General features: G+C 43.9%; 1 protein-coding gene across 1 annotated transcript; it reads right to left on the bottom strand.

The window, feature by feature from the left end:
• Window positions 1–17,264: 17,264 nt before the first annotated feature.
• On the bottom strand, window positions 17,265–23,389 carry LOC309536026 (phospholipase A2 inhibitor gamma subunit B-like). The gene is made up of 3 exons (XM_082229595.1): window positions 23,374–23,389; window positions 18,480–18,611; window positions 17,265–17,528 (listed from the first exon to the last, which is right to left on the bottom strand). Exons 1-3 carry the CDS (start codon window positions 23,378–23,380, stop codon window positions 17,353–17,355), a joined length of 315 nt encoding a protein of 104 aa, XP_082085721.1. The 5' UTR covers window positions 23,381–23,389; the 3' UTR covers window positions 17,265–17,352.
• Between the last annotated feature and the right edge of the window lie 78 nt (window positions 23,390–23,467).

Here is a 23,467-nt window from a genome sequence, read left to right as displayed (position 1 = left end):
TAGATTCCCCACGAGCTTCAGTTGGCCAGAGCTTACATCAACCTGCTGAACCAGGTCAGCTGTTCCAGAACCCCGTTGTCACAATGGCCAACCAGATGCCTGTGCAAAGCCTGAAAGCAGGACTTGACAGCAACCCCACTCTCCCCACTTGTGATTCCCAGCAACAAACATTCAGACAGTGGCATAGCATAGGCAGCTGTAGCCCGGAGTGCAAATTTCTGAGGGAGTGCAACAAAGGCATCCCCACAGCAGGTTATTGAGGTCACAGGTGCAGGGAAGCAAGCCACATCTGGGCTGGACCTTCAGGGTTGGGGCAGTGGTGTCACCTCCTTCTCCTTGTGACCAGTGAAGGGATGCCTGCACGTGCCCCACCTCTGGGCTGGTTGAGACGGAGGGAGTGGGAGGAAGAGGAAGATTGGACAGCACTGCTAGAACCACGTGCATTGCCCAGAGTGCCTAACTGCAAGGACAGGAGGGCAAGGGAGCACAGCGGCACTCAGGGCTTCACGTTTCTCTGCCTTATCTCTGCTCCCTGGTGACTCCCTTGATTAGATGCAGACCAGCAAAGTGACTGACTTCTGCCCAGTCCACCAGGGGTTGCAACAACTGTCATGTTCTGGGCACCAGTAACCCATGCTACACCCCTGCATTCAGAGGACTACTGCCTCCAACAGTTGGGATACAACATGACCATCTGGGTCAGTAGCCACTAATAACCTTATCCTCCATGAGTTTTTCAATAATCCTCAATCAAACAAATCCAAGTTGGTGGTGGTCTTTACTTCCCATAAGAGCAAATTCCAGAATTTAACTATATGTTATTTGAATCCGTGCTTTCTTCCATCTGTCTTTCATTGACGGCCTGCAAATTCTAGTGTTATGAGAGGAATAATAACCTTCCTCCATCCATTTATTCCACACCATCCATAATTTTGTACACCTCTTCGTGCTTCTTACTTGCTTTTTTTTTTTTTTGAAGTGAAAAGTCCCAAATTTTGTAACCTTTCCTCATTAGGGACTTGCTCTTGATCTTTGGCTTTTCCTTTTTAAAGCTTTTACAACTACACAATATCCTTTAAAGTGAGAAGACTGTACACAATATTCCAAATATTTCTATAATGGCATCATGATATTGGAAGATTTATGCAAAGGTAGCTGAGATATCGACAAATAAGAATAAGGATTCACACCAATGCAGTCATGAAAGTTTCTTTCCCTTTCTCATAATACTAGAACCAGGGGCGTAGGAGCGGAGGTGGGGTGGCATGTTGCCCCATGCTCTATCAAGGAGAGGGGTGACAAATTATCAAGGAACAATTACTGCCCTACTAGGGCGGTTCATTAAAAACTCTTTTTTTTTTTTTTTGTAAATGCCTGCTCCAAAGGTCTTACATTACTACACTAGGGATTATATAGCTATTTCTGAAACTTCATGCATATCAGTTAATATCTTGACCCTCATCCACGAAAATAGCTCTTTACTTGGCCATTTTCCTATATTGTGAAGGCTGAAATTTCAATTCATTGGAGCAGGGTCAAGATATTAACTGATATGCATGGAATTTCAGATATAGCTATATAATCCCTACTGTAGTAACATAAGACCTTTGGGGCAGGCATTTTATTTTTTTAAAAAGTTTTTTATGAACCTCCCTACTGCCCTACCCTCCACTGGGCTTCCCAGCTCCTGGAAAGTCGGCCTATGTGAAGAAAATAGGACTAGGCTGAGTAGATTAGGCCTTGTCTTGCCTTTGCCCCGCCCCCTGCCTGCAGTCGATTGGCCAGCTGGGTTGGGGGCACGGCGAAGGCAAGGCAAGGCCAAATCTATTCAGCCTACTCTCATTTTCTTCACATAGCCTGACTTTCCAAGCTGCTGGGGAAGCCTGCCAAGGCCGCTGCCTGTCCTGCGCACCCCCTTCAGGCCCCAATCCCCCTTCGAAAAGCCTCTGCTGCCCCCAAAAGTGGAGCGCGTGAGACAATGGCAGCGCTGCCACCCCGTTTTCCCCACATGTGGCGCCGGGAGAAGCAGCTCAGCGCTGCCCTAGGCACTTGGCAGGCCGGCCTCCCCTTTGCCCCCAGTCTCCCCTGCATGAAGCTAGGACCCCCCAAAAGCAGTTGTGTAATTAAAAGAATATGAGAAAAATCAGCAAAGCAATTCTGTGGCTAACAGACCAATTCCTTTAAATAGGGTCTATTAATGAAGTTCACACTTTTGACAACCAGTCTGATTCTTTTGCAGACAAATATTCCTAGACACAAGACTTTTATTTTTTATTTTTTAAGCCGTTTCAGTCTCCCATCTCGAGGCTAAGTTCAGCAAGCTGTACATTTCCACCCCTCTCCCCGAGGCTGGATTATTTACTTCTGTGTGCTTGTGTATCTGTGCCTCCTTTGTATCTATTAGGAACTAATTTCTTGCCTTTCCATTGATATCTATGTTACTGATTACTTCTGCCATTTTAATTTTAGAGAAAGTGTTTAATTTAAAAAGGATCTGTACTATAGAATAACAGTGGTAACAATACATTGAAGACAAGTAAATATTTTGGGGCAGCAGAGGCTATCCCAGAGCCCTAGCGCCACCATCCCAAAGAGGATAAAATGGGCTGACTTTGGTACTCTTTTCTCCTCCCCTCCCCCAATGTCATTCTCTCTATCTGAGCTGGCTCCCTGCCTGTTACGTTAGATGCGGGGAAACCCGTCTGGGGTTCCTCTCTATGTAAAGTCTTCAAGCTGTTCCTGTGCACGCCTGAGAAATCTGCTCCATTGTCAAAATTTATCTTTTCCTCCACCTCCAGTCTCCGTTGTTGTGTGTCCTGGCTGAGGGGGAAAACAGAAGACGGATGGCCATTGGTCAGGGATGGTCTAGTTGAGATTCCTGTATTGCCCCAGGGGTTGTGCCAGATGACCCTCAGGGTCCCTTCCAACTCTACAATTCTGCAGGCTTGTGCAGACTTTTAGGTACAAGTTTAATGCAAGGGATGCATAGGATTGCAGCCCATCTTATGCACCGTCGGCTCAGGAAAAGTCCCACTGATCATGATGAGACTAGATTGCTGCTGTGCAGTCCTGCTTTTAAATAAATGTTTTCCTTTTCAGATAACACAGTGCATGGTGAAATCACAATGAGTAGAACCTCCCCTTCAGGAGTTTCAAGCACTAGTACAGGTTCTACATAATATGTGTGCTGCATTGTTTACAGTGACAGCACCTGCACTCTGGAACTCCCCACCTATTCTTCTTTAGGCAAGCATACCTAGATGCTTAGGAAGTTGAAGTAATTTTAATTTTAACATTTTAGCTTTTATATGTTTTAAAGTAGGATTGTTATTTTTTCTTGATTTTACTGCAGTGGTGTTTTTTGTTTTGGTAAACCACTTTGCAGGTTTTTTTAAAATAAAATTTATTAAATAAATACACAATAAATACAAATAAAATAACACAAGCCAAAACACAATCCATCCTATAGATTTAAGTATCTGTCCACAGTCGCCTACTTGTTATCAGAGGCCCAGAATCCACATTTGTAAGAAAATATGAAATAGGCAAAATAAATAAATAAATAAATGTGGGTGTGTGGGTGTGACAAAAAAAAAAATCTGTACCACCGGGTACCACCTAACCTTCCTAAGCCTCTGACTAGAACTCAATGACATTCGAGCTCCGGGGGAATCGGCTCCATGGAGGACGGGTCTTGCCACGGCAGCGAAGCGGGGACCCTCAGAAACCACAGGCGCTGAAGCCTGTGGACCTGGTGACTCGGCTGGCACCATTTGCGCCCCCCCGACCCGCAAAGAAGCCTTTTTAAAGGCTTCGGAGCGGGGGACGGAGAGTGGCGTGGTGCTGTGAGTAGACCGCTTCTTCTATGGAGTGAAGCCGCGAGCCATGGCCGGAGAGCGTTGACTTCTTTTCTTGAACATTTGGACTGTAAAAGAAACAACCCGTGAGTAGTACGGAATTTGGACTTAAAAACTTCTTTTCCTTTGAATTCGGTACGATCGGGGGAAGCGTTAAAAGGAAGTCCCCCCCCCATCCTGCAGACAATTTAAAGCAAGAATTGGATAACTAAGGTCGAGAGACCATTTCTATCTTTGTGAGATAAAAGCTATTAATTTCACGATTTGGCATTAGAAGTTTTGTGCTGGAGGATAAGAACTGAATTTTAGGAGCTGACGTGCAACCCCCCGGGATCCGGGAGCGATCCGGGAGCGAGCCTGTTGAGGAGACATAAGGAGTTTGACAGCTGTCAAACGAGCTGTCAAACGAGCTGTCAAAGCTAGAAAAAATGGTTTTTTATTATCTCTGCTGGCTAGATTTGATATATTGGATCTTCAGTTGTTGGAAACAAAGAAGATATATTAATAAAGTAACTGGACTGTTGGAGAAAGATTACTAAATAACTAGAATCCCTCTAGAGGGGGTTCTGAGACATTACAATGGCTGCAGATGGAAAAATACAGGCAGAGCTGGAAAGAATGTTTCTTCTTGTGGGAAGGTTACAAGATCAGAGTACAGCTTTGGCTACAGAAGTAACGACCTTGAATTCCAAAGCAAGTAAACTTGTTGATTGCGTCAAGGACTTGACTCAAGAGAATTCTGCAGCCGAATTAGAAGAGACATCTGCAGACATAGAGGAGCGGGAAGGAGGAGCTGAAGTGTTGCAGGTGGAATGGGACAGCCAGAGGCCTACAAAAATGAACTACAAGGAAAACAAGATTTGGACGGTGAAAATTTGGACTGAAATTAAGAATGAAGAATGGAATGATCTCTTCATGGGGAGATCGGAAGAACTATGGATTACAAATTTGATTAAGATAAAAGTTGGAGCTTTTGGGACATTTGGACTTAAAAGAAGTAAGAAACATGATTTGGGCTCCGCTTTTGAAGATGGAGGACTGGTTGGAAGTAACACAGATCTTGCTGGGACAGAGCTCCTCCGAGACTTGATGACCAACATAAAGGACTACCAACAAAACCGGCAGAGAGGGACTGAGAGAGATTTGAAGGCCTCGGACGTGAGGAATCCAGGCTAAGAACTGATACTGTGGACATATTTTGGGGATTGAAACTGGGAAAGGGGGGGTGAGAGTTTTTGAATCCAAAGGGTGCATAATTTTATGTTGTATTTTCTTAGTATGTTTAGTAATTAATATAAAAATTGGGGAATCTGTGGAAGGGAACTTGGGTCGACCTTAGAAAAGGACGTGAAAAATTAGTAATGTGATTTAATTGAGGTAAAAGTTAAATTTGGTTAATGAAGAAGAATTTAGTTAAAAAAAATAATAATAAGGTAAAGGTGGGAGATAAGAACTTGCTGAGTTAACTATTGGAATTAGGATGTAAGAAGGGGAGGTGTGGGGAAGTCAGGGAAAGTGGCTAAGAAAGTAAGGATTTGAAATTATGCATGTTTGTGTTTGTGTCTGTGTGTCTGTGTTGTGTATTGTGTGTTTATAAAACCCAATAAAAATTTTATATATATATAAAAAAAGAAACATCATGTATGAGGTTAACACGTCCCACTTTGTCAGCCCCCTCAATAGCAGGGGCAAGCCAGTGCCTCAGCAGCCAGAGACGGCTATTGTACTAACTGTGAACTTCCCAGGAGCATCTGCTTTTCCATTGTAGGAAACAGGATGTGGGACTAAATAGGACTTTGGTGTGATCCACTAGGGTTTTTTTGGATCATAAAATAATATGAAGAGCCCTGTTAGACAAGGCAAAAGGTTTATCTAGTCCTAAATCCTGTTTTCACAATGGCAAAACAGATGTCTATGGCAAGGACAACTGTAGTGCCCTGCTTGTGAAAGGCTGTCCCCAGCAATGGCTGCCTGGGGCCTTCACATATATATATATTTCTGCACAAGGAAAGAAATACCTTTTGCCCAGGCCTTTTGTCAGAGATGATATGTTTGCTTCTAGTGCTATTATGGGAGTTGTTTTGTTTTCCATGGGGTAATGTTTTTATATTAATGTTTTTAAAATGCAAGTCACTTGGAGACATTCAGGTAACAAGCAACTAACATGTCTAAATAAAAAGGTAAAGGTAAAGGACCCCTGGATGGTTAAGTCCAGTCAAAGATGACTATTATGTTGCGGTGCTCATCTCGCTTCAGGCCAAGGGAGCCAGCAAAGAAGAAGATATTGAATAATATGGTGATAATGGAGGAGGAGGAGGACATGAGCACATTGTCACTTTCCCCACCCACTCCATTGTGATTCCCAGCATCTGGGTGTCCCATTATTAGATTCTCATTTTTAGAAGAAATAAAGGAATTATCTAAGCTTAAAGAAAAAATTACGGTGGTGCCCCGCAAGACGAATGCCTCGCAAGACGGAAAACTCGCTAGACGAAAGAGTTTTCCGTTTTGGAGGTGCTTCGTAAAACGAATCTCCTATGGGCTTGCTTCGCAATACGACAATGTCTTGCAAGTTCCTGCTGGTCCCCCCCCCTTTTCTAAGCCGCTAAGCCGCTTATCAGCTGATCCGATCAGCAGATAAGCCGCGAATAGCGCTAATAGCGCTAAGCCACTTATCAGCTGATCCGATCAGCAGATAAGCCGCTAAAAGCCTCTAATAGCGCTAATCCGCTAATCCTTCAATGGGCTTGCTTCGCAAGACAAAAAAACGGCTAGACGAAGAGAATCACAGAACGGATTCTTTTCGTCTTGCGAGGCACCACTGTATACATCCACATTATATATTACAGAAATATATAATTCTAGGTAAAGGTAAAGGTAAAGGACCCCTGGACGGTTAAGTCCAGTCAAAGGTGACTACGGGGTTGTGACACTCATCTCGCTTCAGGATGAGGGATCCAGCATTTGTCCAAAGACCGTGATGGAAGCCAGAGCAACATTACAGCATGAAAACTCCCTGGACATCTGTGATGCTGCCACTCTCCCTCTCTCGTTGCTCAAATGCCAAAGTACACTTCTTTCAGACTGCCTTTGGCTTTCGTCATCATCACAAATGAAACAAAAGCAAAGGACGTGGAGCTGTGCTTATGTATATCCAGCCCCTTAATAAGCTAGTCCCTTAAATCCTCAAGCTTCTTTGAACAGAACCTCCCCCACCCCTGCACTTAACAGTTACCAAGTTATTTTAAAGAGGAAGTAGACAAGTTTTCTAACCCAAACACAAGTGCATTTAATGGAAGTGAGGAAAACTAGAACTTGAGTCACTGCATTCCACAAAAGAAACTGTGGACAGACACCTGTCTCCCCTAGCAATAAGTTTCTTTCTTTCTTTCTTTCTTTCTTTCTTTCTTTCTTTCTTTCTTTCTTTATCTTTATTGGTTTAAAATCAAAACATTCACACACAACGAAAGCTTGAAGAGAAAAACAGAAAAAGAAAAGACGAAACAAAAGAAGCACGATGCTAAGTTTGGAATGAGCTTTCGTGTGCATGCACACTTCTCCAGATACCATACACACAAGAGCTCATACCAATAACAAACTTAGCTGGTCTGTAAGGTGCTACTGGAAGGAATTTTTTATCTTGTTTCGACGACAGCAGACCAACACGGCTACCTACCTGTAACTAGAACAAAAAGCAGTAGAACAAGACATCACAAATTGACAAAAATGTTTTGACCATCAACTTCCAACTTCCTTGATATGGGTTCTTTGTTTTCTTAATTACTTGCCTTTATTTTTCAATAAACCTTGTCTTTATTAAATCTTGTCTGACTTCTTTATACCTTATTCAATTCTGAGAGTTATTCGAAGCATTCTAAAGTTCTTTAAAATATTGTCTATAGATCTCCCATTCTGTTTTGAACTTTGGGGTTGACCGATTTTCTGTCATATATGCTAGTTCCATGTATTCAAGCATTTTTACTTGCCACTCCTTTCCATCCCTTGGCAATCAGCGTCCTCACTGCCGTTATTGCATAGAAAAAGATCCTTCTTTTCTCCCTTGGGATGTCTGATGCCATTATGCCTAAGAGGAAGGATTCAGGTTTTTTTTATTAAATGTAATTTTGAACAGTTTTTTTTAAAAAATTCATTGTATATAAGTTCCCAAAAGTTCTTTATTTCTTTGCAACCCCATCACATGTGGTACATTGTGCCCTCTAACTCTCTAAACCTCTACACTGCTGAGCTTTGAAATGTAGAATAGTCTGTTGGGACTCATTTCCCCAGGGTGGTGAAACTGAGGCTGGCACACATTAGGGGGGACGTGTCCTTGGGGTTCTTGGGAGGGGGAAGAGATTTAATTTGTTTTCAACGCTGTGCTTTAAATTAGGATATAGTGCAATTAGAATTCTAGCAATTTGTGGCACTGTGCTGAACCTGTTGTTCCTGGGTGCTGGCAAAGTTCTCCTCCAACTAAGCCTCTTCATGCTTCCCTGTATGGCCCACTGCTCTTCCTGACTCTTCAGCTTTCTAGAATGATTAAGACACTCCGGACCACCTGCCTCCTCTTGGTCCAGCTTCCTCCAGGAAAGAGCCCTGGAAGACTAGACTTGTTATGGGTATCAAAGTCCATAGTATCTGGTTTTAAGAACACTGAAATACAACTGAGCACTTTATCAGATCATAATAATTTACTATTATGAAAGGCCAACAAAATACCACTTTTAGATGGAAGCTGAATCACAGCATGTTAGAAAGACTGGGATAATGCAACAGGGATTTTAATGTTTGACTGACTTCTTTGAGTTTAATACAGTCATATCTTGTGTTGCGTTAGGTTCATGTTGTGTCTTTTCAGGTTGCGAACGTGGCAAACCTGGAAGTGTATGATTCCGGGTTTCACCACGCGTTCATGCGTAGAAGCGTTCTGCGCGCTTTGCACAAGCGGATAAGCCCTCTCTCTCACCGCGCGTGTGCACAGAAGCGGCACTCTAGTTACGGACTTTTTGGGGTGTGAACGGCACCCCGGAACGGATCGAGTCTGTAACTAGAGGTACCACTGTATAGAGAATAGTACAGATTTAAATACAGTTTGGGATGCTAGGAATATGATTATTAGAGGCTCCTTCATATAGCAAAGTGCTTAGCAAAAAAAGTGAAAGATCAAAAGACATATTAAAAGAAATAGAAAACTGTAAAAAGTCTTTGATTGACAAGCCCGATGATAATAAAATGTTACAAGCTATTAGATTATCATTGTTATTAAACCAAGAGATGGAACAAAATTTAAAATGTTTTAAGCAGAAGCATTTCAAAATTGACACTTCTATAATGATGTCAACTCCTGTCCAAGACAGTAGGCATCATTCTAGTTCTGGGAATGTTTTAGGCAGAGGGAAGAGACTGTTCATAATCTACTTTTCTATTTGCTTTTGAGATGGATACTTGGTTGTGATACATTCAGTGCAAAGATGGATCTAGGGGAGCACGACTGGTGCGGTTGCATCAGGTGTGGAGATTCTGGGGTGGCTGCAGCAGATGCTGCAACTATGGCATGCAACAAAAGGTGAGAGATGGGAGGGCAGATTTTGGTGCACAGGGTGCCACTGAAATTTGAGGTGCCAAGGTTAACCACTGTCAAGTTTCAAGGCCTACATTATGATTACTCCTCTCTCCTTCCAAATTTGCTTCCCCATCAGTCTGTTTCTTTCTGTTTTCCATTCTCATGTTCTGCATCTGCCCCTTCATCAAAATACTGTGTATGATTACCCAAATCAACAGCTCCTTGTTTGGGAATGAGGTTTTCCACAGGATTATCTTGCTGCAGTCCTACAGGTAAGTAAAAAATAAAACAAAATCCAAATTGAAAGAGCTTTTTTCATTTTCCCTTTCTTGTCTTTTCTTGTCTCCTGATCTGTGATAGAATTTGGAGGGGTGATTTATAAATTAATGATGTTTTTTATGTCTGCAGAAAGGGAGAGAGGAAAATAAGACAAAAAATATTATATACTAATAGCTGTGTAGAAGATGAAGTTGTGGCGGCAGTGGTAGGCTAGTAGTAGGCGGACGCACGTTGGCAAAAGGAGAAGGGGGTAGGGGAAGAATTGTTGTGGCATTTTATACAAGCGTTCCCTCACTTTTGCATGATTGACAAGCGTGACTGTGTATGCTTGCAGCACTGGAGAATAAGTAAATAAAAAAACAGAATACCAGGAGATGATGGGAGAAAGCAGGAGAGTCCCCGTGGCTTGGGAGGAGACCCTCCCTAGAACCTGAAGTGGACTTCAATGAGGGTGGATGAAGCCCCAAGGAGAGCGGAGGTGCAATGGGGCTTTAATTAGGCTGCTCCACCTCCCTTCCTAGCAGGTGACACACATGGTATTGCAGCTGCTGCTACTGCTGCTTTTGCACACGTCCTCCAACCCCCAGGCACCCCAGAGCTTCAGCTCTAGATATTTTGGTCTGAACTGGGGAGAGAGTTTGAGTGGGGGGAGGGCCTGTATAGGCTTACACAAAATGTAAATGCTACTCTTCACACAATAGAGGATAACTTTTTCTGATATCCCAATATTCTGACTCCTCTCGTTTGGCTCCAAGGTCCCCTTTTTGGCCTTAGGCAGGGGTGTGATGTACCACCTGCAACCCCCTCTCCTGGGTGCTGTGGAGAGGCATCCAGGGGCTGCTTTTGGCCCCCAGGACACAGGTTATCCACCCCTAGTCTCTCCATTCTTTCTCTCTTCAGTCCACACTGCAATTCCCTTTCCCTGAAATCACTTCCTTGGAAGGTAGCAAGTGGGTTATCAGCACACTTCTCCACTATCAATTGTCTTGGATCATCAAGAATGGAAAACAAATCTTCCAAATCCATATCCTCCTTTCTCTTCATCCACTGATGGTTAGAGGAATCATTCTGTGCAGTGTATCTTCTGCAGCCACCTCAGTGTATGATGAGGTTGGCAACTGCTGACCTAGCTCCATTGGCCCAAAATGGTTGCATCTTTCGATGAACTTATTGGAAGACTGTGCGTCATGAAGGTGGGGCGTGTGTGTGTGTTTATTTGAATTCAGCAGGGTTTAGTTTGCTGATGTTTTTAATATTGTTTTGTGGATTGTGAGTGCTGTAGTGCTTTGTGAATCTTATAATACGACCTTTGTTCTGGTTGTGCTGCTTCATTTTTTTAGTTATTTTGTTAACAATGTTTTAGAGAAGGTCATTACTTTTGTTATGTTTTGTAGTCATTTTACCGATCATTGTCAATTATACCAACTGATTAATGCTCTAATTGTGATGTTCTGTTAGGTTGCTGTTATTTATTGTTTGTTTGTAAGCCGCATTGTGACTCACGTGAGTGAAAAGCAGCATAGAAATAGAATAAATGAAATGAAATGTTGCTGAAAGTGTGGCTAGGCAGCCCTGAAGTTGCTGCATCTTCTCTTCCAACACAGCAACCACTTTGCACTTGCACTTCGGCTGATACCATATGTGGCAATCTGGAGTTTGAAATACAGTGAGGTACACTGTTGGCAATGAAATTATGTACACAATGCGTACTGGGTCATTTATACGTGACCATCTTTGTATCTCTGAAACAGGAGCCAATTGGCAAATTTATTGTTGTTTTTTTGTTCAGTACCTCAAAATTAGTAAAAATATATAATACTAAAATTACACAAAGAAAACTCCTCCTGGACATCTGTGATACTGCCACTCTCCCTCTCTCTCATTGTCCAAACACCAAAGTCCACTTCTTTCACACTGCCTTTGGCTTTCAGAACCATCACTAGTGAAACAAAAACAAAGGATATATTCCAGCCCCTTAAGTTCACAAGCTTTTCTGATTAGTGACCTCCGCTACCCCTGCCCTTAACTGTTACCAATTTATTTTAAAGAGTAAGTGACCATGTTCTTTATGCCAAACCCAATTGGATTTAATGGGGCCGAGGACACCTAGAAATCGAGTCACTGTGCATTTTATTAATATACCATAAATAAACCCTTTCCCCTTTCACAAAATTTCATGCGGCTGACTCTCGGGAAAATCTGGCAAAATTGCCTCGGCTTCTGGAAATTTAATCCTATTTCAGTGCTGAGCTTTGAATTCTAGTGTAACCTGATGGCACTCATTTTCCCACATCCAGGGTAGTGAAATTGAGGTTGGCACAGCTTAGAAGAGACGTGTCTTTGGAGTTCTTGGGAGGGGGAAGAGATTTAATTTGTTTTCCACACTGTGCTTTAAATTATGGTATAGTGCTATTAGAATTCTAGCAATTTGTGACACTGCGCTGAACCTGTTGTTCCTGGTGTTGGCAAAGTGCTCCTATACTTTCCTCCAATTAAGGCTGTTCATGCATCAGTTCCCTCTCTTACTCCTTCCTGGCACTTCAGCTTTCTAGAATGATGAAAACCAGGCACAGGCAAACTCAGCTCTCCAGAGGTTTTGGGACTACAATTTCCATTATCCCTGACCACTGGTCCTGTTAGCTATGGATGGTGTGATTTGTGGTCCCAAAATATCTGGAGGGCCGAGTTTGCCTATGCCTGATGAAGAAAACTGATCACCTGACTAATAAATAAATAAATAAGGGGGAAAACATGCACCCAACCCCTGAGGCCATTCCACTGTAAGTATCCAACCAACCCAAAATTTAAACACCTCTTGTGATGCTTTGACCTCTTTCCGTTTCAACAGTATGAATTCTACCAAAACTTTCCATGTCTCCTCAAAATAATTTCTCCTGCATATTCTCCTTACCTTAGGTAAAGGTAAAGGTACCCCTGCCCGAACGGGCCAGTCTTGACAGACTCTGGGGTTTGTGCGCCCATCTCACATCTATTGGCCGGGGGCCAGCGCTGTCCGAAGACACTTCCGGGTCACGTGGCCAGCGTGACAACGCTGCTCTGGCGAGCCAGAGCCGCACACGGAACGCCGTTTACCTTCCCGCTGGTAAGCGGTACCTATTTATCTACTTGCACCCGGGGGTGCTTTCGAACTGCTAGGTTGGCAGGCGCTGGGACCGAGCAGCGGGAGCGCACCCCGCCGCGGGGATTCGAACCGCCGACCTTTCGATCGGCAAGCCCTAGGCGCTGAGGCTTTAACCCACAGCGCCACCCGCGTCCCTTCTCCTTACCTTACCTTACCATAATAGCACAAAATAGAAAAACCCCTGCAATTATTCTTCAAGCCACACTGTATCACTATATTTCCTCCTTATTCTCTTGCTTTGCTATCTCACATTGTGCTTCCACACTTATCTGTTGTTTTGATCATTTATTTCCTGTTGCCTCCCATTGACTGCAGCTTATATTCCGGAAAATGAATCTTCCATACCTAGGTAAGGTAATTGAGAGAGCGGTTGCTGAACAGCTTGGTAGGTTTCTGGAGGAAACATCGGCATTAGATCCATTTCAGTCCGGTTTCCGTCCTGGTTTTGGGACGGAGACGGCTCTGGTTGCCCTAACAGATGATATCCGTAGACAACTGGATCGAGGCGGGTCAGGACTGCTGATCCTTTTAGATTTGTCAGCAGCCTTTGACATGGTCGATCATGATGTTCTGGACCATCGCCTTGCAGACATGGGAATACAGGGCATAGCCCGTAAATGGTTGTGCTCTTTTATCTCTGGTCGGGGACAGAGGGTGGCACTAGGGACGGAAATGTCGTCACGCCACTCCTTGATGTGTGGAGTGCCGCAGGGCGCAATTCTCTCCCCAATGCTTTTTAACATCTTTATGCGCCCCCTTGCCCAGATTATCCAGAGCTTTGGGCTGGGCTGTCATCAATATGCTGATGACACTCAGCTCTATCTGCTGATGGATGGCCACACCAACTCGGCCCCTTACACACTGACCAGATGCTTGGAAGCTGTGGCAAGATGGTTTCGTGGGAGCCGATTGAAACTAAATCCTTCGAAGACAGAGGTCCTATGGCTAGGTCAGGATAGCATGGGGATGAGGGACCAACTCCCTTCTCTTGCGGGGGCCCAATTAGTGCCATTGCCTTCCGTTAAGAGTTTAGGTGTAATCCTTGACGCCTCCCTTTCCATGGAGGCGCAAGTCACAGCAACAGCCAAGGCGACATTTTTCCACCTTCGCCGCATCAAGCAGTTGGTCCCTTACCTTTCCCACCCCGACCTGGCCACAGTGATCCATGCGACAGTCATCTCCAGGCTTGACTACTGTAATTCGCTCTACGCGGGGCTGCCCTTGAAGCTGTCCCAGAAACTCCAGCGGGTACAGAATGCTGCAGCGAGGCTCCTCACGGGGTCTCTGCCATGGGAGCATATTCATCCAGTGCTTTTCAAGCTGCACTGGCTCCCGGTGGAGTACAGGGTCAGATTTAAGGTGCTGCTTTTGACCTTTAAAGCCCTTCACGGCCTAGGACCCTCGTACCTACAGGACCGCCTCGCCTGGTATGCCCCACGGAGAGCCTCAAGGTCCATAAATAACAACACCCTAGTGGTCCCAGGCCCTAAGGAAGTTAGATTGGCTTCAACCAGAGCCAGGGCCTTTTCAGCACTGGCCCCAACTTGGTGGAACGCTCTGTCTCATGAGACCAGGGCCCTGCAGGATCTGATTTCTTTCCGCAGGGCCTGTAAGTCAGAGTTGTTCCGCCTGGCCTTTGGATTGGAGCCAATTTGATTCCCCCCCCCTTTTTCTTTTCTTTTCCTTCTCCTGCAATGAGGCTTCATCTTAATATTTTAATGTTCCATTATTTTAATGTTGTATTTTATTTTTGTTTTTAAGTTGTAATCACTCATCTTGTTTTTATTATTGCTTGTAAGCCGCTCTGAGCCCGGCCTTGGCTGGGGAGGGCGGGGTATAAATAAAAAAATATTATTATTATTATTCTTATTATTATTATTATTATTATTCACAAGATTTCTCAGGCTATAAGAAAAGAGAAAATAAAATAAGAAAGCCTTTCATCCCAACTTTTTCCTTTCTTCTTCTTTTTTAACGCAAACAAATGTTTTATAAGTCTCCTTTTCCATTCCCAAAAACCATGTCCTTTTGATGTGTTTTTCCCTAGCTTTTCCCAATCTTATTTTAACTGTTTAAAAACAAATTAAATTCAAGCCCACAGTGTGTGTCTCTTTTAGGTTATAAAAAGAAACAAAGGTATAAAAAACAATCCTTAATTTAAAAACCAGCAGATTTTGCTTATTTGGGATATGAAGGGAGAATGCAAGCTGCACAAAAATTCCTGTGGCTGAGCTATGGTCATCAAAGAACAATAGATGGCAATTGAGGGACATGAGCAATAATAATAATAATAATAATAATAATAATAATTTATTTATACCCCGCCCATCTGGCTGGGCCTCCCCAGCCACTCTGGGCGGCTTCCATAGAAACCAAAAATACAGTAAAATATCACACGTTAAAAACTTCTCTGAACAGGGCTGCCTTAAGATGTCTTCTGAATGTCAGGTAGTTGTTTATCGCTTTGACATCTGCTGGAAGGGCGTTCCACAGGGCGGGCGCCACTACCGAGAAGGCCCTCTGCCTAGCTCCCTGTAGCTTTGCTTCTCGCAATGAGGGAACCGCCAGAAGGCCCTCGGCGCTGGACCTCAGCGTCCGGGCAGAATGATGGGGGTGGAGACGCTCCTTCAGGTATACTGGACCGAGGCTGTTTAGGGCTTTAAAGGTCAGCACCAACACTTTGAATTGTGCTCGGAAACGTACTGGGAGCCAATGTAGGTCTTTCAAGACCGGTGTTATATGGTCTCGGCTGCCGCCCCCAGTCACCAGTCTAGCTGCCGCATTCTGGATTAATTGTAGTTTCTGAGTCACCTTCAAAGGTAGCCCCATGTAGGGTGCATTGCAGTAGTCCAAGCGGGAGATAACCAGAGCATGCACCACTCTGGCAAGACAGTCCGCAGGCAGACAGGGTCTCAGCCTATGTACCAGATGGAGCTGGTAAACAGCTGCCCTGGACACAGATTTGACCTGTGCCTCCATGGACAGCTGTGAGTCCAAAATGACTCCCAGGCTGCGCACCTGGTCATTCAGGGGCACAGTTACCCCATTCAGGACCAGGAAATCCTCAACACCTGCCCATCTCCTGTCCCCCAAAAACAGTACTTCTGTTTTGTGAGGATTCAACCTCAATCTGTTAGCCGCCATCCATCCTCCAACCGCCTCCAGACACTCACGCAGGACCTTCACCGCCTTCACTGGTTCTGATTTAAAAGAGAGGTAGAACTGGGTATCATCCGCATACTGATGAACACCCAGCCCAAACCTCCTGATGATCTCTCCCAGCGGCTGCATGTAAATGTTGAAAAGCATGGGGGAGAGGATAGAACCCTGAGGCACCCCACAAGTGAGAGTCCAGGGATTTGCTGAACTAACAAATCGAACTGGAATACAAAGAAGGGAGGTATGAGGAGGTCCGAGGAAATAAGTGTATGGAAGTTATGTTATTGAAAATTAATGTGTGTTTTTAACTGTTTTTTATTTTGTATGTTTAATATTCTTTTTTCTTGTTATATCTTAAAAACTTTTAATAAATATCTTTAAAAAAGAGAGAGAGACTAGGGATTTGCAAGGTTGCCAGGGTAACTATCCATTGAACAAGGCTGACTGAAGGAAGAAGAATAAAAAAATTCCTTCCTGTAGCACCTTAAAGACCAACTAAGTTAGTTCTTGGTATAAGCTTTCATGTGCATGCACACTTCTTCATGCATGCTCACTTTGTGCATGCACACGAAAGCTTATACCAAGAACTAACTTAGTTGGTCTTTAAGGTGCTACAGGAAGGATTTTTTTTTTATTTTGACTATGGCAGACCAACACGGCTACCTATCTGGAGGAAGAAGGAGGAAGAAGAATTGAGAACCTCTATGGGCAGGCTGCTAGAAGGCCGCCCACCCTGCTGTGGGGTACAATCCCCTCTTAAAAGGCCCATGCTTCACCTGAAGGTCTAAGTAGGCGAATAACCCATATTTCTTAAAGCCACAACATTCTCTGATACGTCTCAGTTCTCCAAAGGAGCACAAACCTTGTGTGAGCGTCTGGAATGCCCTGGGCTCTTGCCACCCAACTTTTGTAACAATACCGATTTCTTCCCTCTGCACAGACTGCCCTTCCCCACCATCCCCAACACCACCAAAGACCCTTTATTTGGTGAATTCTTCATGTGCCCCCTCCATGAGAGGTCCAGAGGGCTTCAACATGAGAAAAAGAGCTTATTCTTTATTTGACAAATACAGACACAGAACAGTTTTATTTGCGACACCTATTTATTGTGATCATGATCAAGAGAAGTTTTAACCATACGCTATGATATCATGAGGATGAGTCCCCAAGCCCCACTTTTCTACTTTAGCTTATCTATCCCTGCATCCCATTCACCCTACACTAAATGCCAAATAGGGGACTAACAGTCCTGTGAACCCCACTTTCTCCGCACTCCCAATATCAGGCAAGCAACTTCCTCCCCCAATGCAGCTGCAAATCATGGATGTCAAAGGGGAAGACTTTGCTATCTTCTAATTACTCATCAAGGTTGGTCTTATTTGGTGGTGTTTTGGTGGTGCTTTAGGATCACAGCATTGTGATTGCTTGATATTGCGAAAAAAGTCATCATCCGTTGATGTCCTTGCCAGATCGCAAAAATCCCGTGTTGCACAGCCTTTGAACACCTTATCAGAATGATTACTGCCATCTAGTAAAGAGAAAAAAGCATAGTCATAGAAATCATTGGGTAGTACCAGAGTCACAGGGTGCAGAAGACAGAGAATGTGAACATTTTAACCATTATAAACTGTATTGTACATATAGAACAATATGCATCCTAATATCACACTGATGTTTAAATCCAGAAAAAGAGCTTTGTTCTTATGTAGCAGGGCCCCAACAGATATGGATATGGAATTCAAAATCCATGGCTGCTTTAAGGTTGTCTGTTTTTTTAAGGTTCATTAAAATGTGCACTCTCTCTATATATTTATATATATGTAATTCAACAAACAGATTATTTCTTTCTTTCTCATACACACATACACACCAGAGACAGAAGCACACAGTCTCATCCATATAGGTAAAGAAGGTAAAGAAGGTAGAGGACCCCTGGATGGCAAAGTCCAGTCAAAGACGACTATGGGGTTGCGGCGCTAACCTCACTGTCAGGCTGAGGGAGCCGGCATTTGTCCACAGTTTTCTGGGTCACGTGGCCAGCATGACTAAGCTGCTTCTGGCAAAACAAGACACTATGACGGGAGCCAGAGCACATGGAAACACCATTTACCTTTCTGTCACAGTGGTACCTATTTATCTACTTGCACTGACGTGCTTTCAAACTGCTAGGTTGGCAGAAGCGGGGACAGAGCAAAGGGAGCTCACCCCGTCACAGAGATTCAAACTACCGACCTTCCAATCAGCAAGCCCAAGAGGCTCAGTGGTTTAGACCACAGCGTCACCCACTCACATTATATGCAAAGCAAAGGCTACTGGAATGCTAATATTTTGGGGGGAAAGAAAACTCGCCTCCCCATACACATCCTATGTATTTTCTGGCAGGAAGCCACAGACTGAATGAGAGAGCAACCCACACACACCCCCTAGTAAACTGTGTCCACCTCCCACCTCTGACTCAGTGGTTAACCACAGTACTTACAGTTAGCCATCACAAACTCTATGCACAGATTCTCTTCACCTCTACACCTGACGGTCTCTGAGTCCCGACAATCTTCAAAGCTGGAAGCAGAGCAGCCTGGGCACTCCAGACCATTGTAGAATATATCCATTACTGCCAAAAGCAAGTGTTAGAGTCAACACATGAATCCAGAGCAGATGTCTTTATTTTAATTCCTAGGCTTCAGTTGTCTAATCTTATGAGACACGTGCACTGTTTCCAACGCATTCTGCTTCTGGAATCAGTCGTCCATACAATGCAGTTGAAGTGTCTGGCAACCAGCTTATGAAGAAAAGGGAGCAATTTTAGTTGCTGCTGTCTTGAGATAGACTGGAGAGACTCTATCCACACTATGGATGAATTTCACTCTTGAGGGGAGAGGTGGACTTACTGCAGGAGGTGACAAAGAAACATCTTGGCATCAACATCTTGGCAAGATTCTTGCCAGCAGCCAGATTGCTGGACCTCACCTGCCTTGATGGTATGTTTGAGGAAGGGGAGAAATAAGTTGAGCAGGTGGCAGACTGTCCAGCCAGCCCTTAAAGGATGACCCTGAAGGGGTGACACGACTTTGATCACAAACACCACCACACACAAACACACTTTGGCATTTTCTCTTTTGGGCACCGTTAGGGGCAGCATCCCCTGAAAGTGTTCAATAAGTGGTCAAAGGAGTGGGAAGTTGAGATTTCCCAGGTTGCAAGGCTAGGTGAGAAAAGGAAAGCTCCCAGAAGAGAGCTGAGGATGGTCTGTCATTTGGGGAGAGAGCTTAAGAGCTACTTTTGTACAGAGAGAAATATATTGTTTTCTCATTTTATATTTTTCTATTTTGAACCTCCCTGGGATGGAGGGCAATATACAGATTAAATAAACAAGGAACAAATAATATGCTCTTTGTTTACTGTTTTGGGACTTCAAGTATGAATATTTTTTCCCCTCTCTCCCCCCTCTTTCATATTGTTGATAAACAAGTGTTATTATTAATAGTTGCATCTGAGATGAATAGATAATATTTTTTCTTTTTTTGATTGGGATGAGTTGTGGAGATTATTACTGGACTGTCAAAGTGAATAAGCTGAAATGGATGCTCTTTATGTGTTATATATTATGTACTATATTCCATGATGTATTGTTACACGTGACTTTATACTATGATTATATTCATTATATTATGAATATAATGTTATGTAGGTATACAGTGGTACCTCGGGTTACAAACACCTCGGGTTTAAAACACTTCAGGTTACAGACTCTGCTAACCCAGAAGTAGTACCTCGGTTTAAGAACTTTGCCTGAGGATGAGAACAGAAATCGTGCATTGGCAGAGAGAGGCCCCATTAGCTAAAGTGGTACCTCAGGTTAAGAACAGTTTCAGGTTAAGAATGGACCTCCAGAAAGAATTAAGTTCATAACCAGAGGTACCACTGTAGTATGTTGTTTACTTTGTTACTGTATTGTGAACTGACCTGTGACCTATTGATGAGGGGCTGTATATAAATTTCTCAAATAAATAAATTTTGTTTTCATGCTGTATTTATTATATTTATATACCACTCAATAAATAAAACAGTCCCTAAGTGGTTTACAAAATCTCTCTCTCTCCCCCCCCCTCTCTCTCTCTCTCCCTCCCTCCCTCTCCCTCTCCCTCTCCCTCTCCCTCTCCCTCTCTGTGTGTGTGTTTTTAAGAGATCCCTGGGAAGCTAAGTCCAGCCGAATTTGCACAAAAACACTGTTTACCAGTTCCTTCTGGTACACAAGCTGAGACCCTACTTGCCTGTGCACTGTCCTGCCAGAGGGGTGCATGTTCCGTTATCTCCCACTTGGACTTCCTGACAGTAAGAACTTCCTGACAGTAAGAGCTGTTCGACAGTGGAATTTGCTGCCAAGGAGTGTGGTGGAGTCTCCTTTTTTGGAGGTCTTTAAGCAGAGGCTTGACAACCATATGTCAGGAGTGCTCTGATGGTGTTTCCTGCTTGGCAGGGGGTTGGACTCGATGGCCCTTGTGGTCTCTTCCAACTCTATGATTCTATGATTCTATGATTCTATGACTACGGCAGCACACTCTATGTGAGGCTGCCAGATTGGTGACTGGGAACAGCCGCCAGAACCACATAACACTGGCTCCCAGTACCTTTCTGGGCATAATTCAAAGTGCTGGTGCTGAACTTCCGGGGTTGGCGCGATCTGGGAATGGCGGATTCCCTCCGAGCTCCGGAGGGAATCGGCTCAGCGGGGGACGGGTCTTTGCCGTGCCGGCGACACGGGGACCCTTAAAACCGCAGGCACGAAAGCCTGCGGACTGAAGACTCGGTGGGTGCCTTAAGCGCCCCCCCTGATTCGCAAAGAGCCTTTTTAAAGGCTGCGGAGGGGATACGGGGGGTGGCGTGGCACCGAGAGTCCATCGCTACCTCTGCTGAGCGAAGCCGCGAGCCATGACCGGAGAGCGCTGACTTCCTTCCTTGAAATTCGGCTGAGAAAAAGAACCCGTGAGTTAATTGAATTTGGATTCTAAGAATTTCACCTATTGAATTTGAGACGATCGGGGGATGTGTTAAAAGGAAGTCCACACCCCCCCTTGCAGACGATCCAGAGCAACGATAAAAGAACTAAGCTGGAGTGCCTACCCTGTAAAGGGTGAGTTTAAAAAGACAGTAACTTCCAAGATTTGGAAAAGGAATCTTTTTTTGAGCAGGAGAGAGGAGTGTTGGAAGGGGTATATTTCTGTTGTAAGCAACCCCCCCTCCCGGGCTCGGGAGTGTCCTACTTTGGAGCTGGTATAAGAAGAGCAGAGTTTGACAGCTGTCAAAGCTGTCAAACGGACTGTTAATAGTAGAAAAATTGCTACTTAAGACCCCTCTGGATTAAAAGGAGTTACAATTGAACTAAAATTGTTGGAAACAAAGAATCAATAATAAGACAGAGGACTGTTGGAGAAAAGAACACTAAGTAACCAGATTCCCTCTAGGGGGAAATCTGTGGAATTACAATGGCTGTGGATGGAAAGATACTGGGAGAAATCGAAAGGATGTTTTATTTGGTTGGAATCTTACAGGAACAGACTACGGCTATGAGTGAACAATTGATGACCTTGAATCCTGAAATAAGTAGTTCTGTTCAATGTAATGAGAACCTGGCTGAGAAAGAATCCACAGCTGAGCCGGAAATGATAACCAAAGAAGAGGAGAAGACAAAACAAGAAAGAGAAGAACTGAAATGGGAAAATATTGTCCAGAAGCTGACATCTGTGGAATATAAACAAGGAGACTATTGGACTGAACCTACTACAAATCTACGAAAGATCCAGAAGATGAAAGTGGAGGCCCTGGGAATTTATGAAATCAAGGAATTTAAAATAAAGAAGTATAATTGGGGCCTCCACATAGACTCTGACTTTGATTATGTTCAAAATTCATGCCTTGTGGAAATTCCTCAGCAGTTGCTTGCAAATATGGGAAGAGATTTTGGACTGATTGTGAAAGAACTCTTTCGAGACGTGAAGACCGACATAAAGGATTGCCAACTAGGCCGGCGGAGAGGGACTGAAAGAGATTTGAGAGCCTCGGACGTAAGGAATCCGGGCTAATAATTGCTATTTTGGACATGTTTTCGGAAGGGACACAAACCGGGGAAGGGAGGGAGGGAAGAATCTAGTTTCAACAACACTTAAGACTATGGGATTTAGCTAACAAGATTATTATTTAAGACAAAATGGGAAATCGTTGGAAGGGAACTGAGGTCCAACTTAGAATAAATTTAATTTTGCTTTTTATATATATATATATATATAAAGGACTAATATTAAGATGGATAAGGAAATGCCAATTTGCTGATACAAATTTGGGAATAGGGATGCAAGGGAGGGGGTGGGGGGGGAGTCAATGACCAGGGTTAGAAAATAAGTTTTTTCTGGAAACTATATATGTTTGTTGTTTTACTTTTCTGTTTGTTTGTTTTTATGTTTTTTGTGTTTTTGTCTTTGTCTTTGTCTATATAAAATGTGAAAACCCAATAAAAATTTTATAAAAAAAAAAAACAAAGTGCTGGTGCTGGCCTTTAAAGCTATAAACAGCCACAATCCAGTATACCTGAAGAAGCATCTCTACCTCCATCATTCAGCCTGCACACTGAGGTTCAGCTCCAAGGGCTTTCTCAGGGCTCCTTCACTGCAATAAGTGAGGTTGTGGGGTAGTAGGCAGAGGGGCCTTCTTGGTAGTGGCCCTCCAGCTGTTTTGGGACTACAACTCTCATCATCCCTAGCTAACAGGACCAGTGGTCAGGGATGATGGGAGTTGTAGTCACAAAATAGCTGGAGGGCCAAGTTTGGCCATGCCTGGGCCATTAGTACCAACAGATGCTTCCCCTCACTTCCTCCTTAGATTGGCCCAACAGGGTAACGCTAAGGGTCAGCACGGCTATCAGGGAACAAGAAGGACAGGCATTCTTATCTCTCTCTCTAATCCCCCAATTTATCCAGGTTTTTCTATTCACATCCTTAGGGGCCATCTGAAGCTCTGGGCTAATCAGTTGTTGACACAGGCTGCCTGTTTTCAAGAAACATATAGTGAGGCTGATTCTAACCACCTCACATGCAAACTAGGAAAAATAATCTTGGCCTAGATCAGTATTTTTAGTTTATTCTATGGGTACCCAAGGATGAAACCTGAAACCAGAATGATGTTCTTTCTCAGGGGTAAAGGTAAAGGGACCCTTGACCATTAGGTCCAGTCACGAACAACTTTGGGGTTGTGGCGCTCATCTAGCTTTACAGGCCGAGGGAACTGGCATTTGTCCGCTTCCACAGACAGTTTTTCTGGGTCATGTGGCCAGCATGACTAAGCCGCTTCTGGGGAAGATTCAAAAGCCTGCAGATATTTACCTGGCATGCTTTGGTTATTGCAGTAATTACCCTGACAGCAGTGGGCTGTACGGTAGAAAGAAGAATCATTTACTGTAGTAAAGCTGTAATTCCC

The sequence above is a fragment of the Podarcis vaucheri genome (assembly GCF_965113315.1).
Source record: "Podarcis vaucheri genome assembly, chromosome: 7".
Classification (NCBI taxonomy): Eukaryota; Metazoa; Chordata; class Lepidosauria; order Squamata; family Lacertidae; genus Podarcis; species Podarcis vaucheri.
The sequence above is the reverse complement of the archived record's forward strand: the minus strand, read 5'-3'. Positions and strand labels throughout refer to the sequence as shown.

What these genes read in the sequence shown, in the direction of transcription:
- LOC309536026 (XM_082229595.1), bottom strand. An exon ending in AGAGTTTGTGATGGCTAACT is followed by an intron (nt 17,529 to 18,479) that starts GTAAGTACTGTG and finishes TCTCTTTACTAG; the next exon opens with ATGGCAGTAATCATTCTGAT.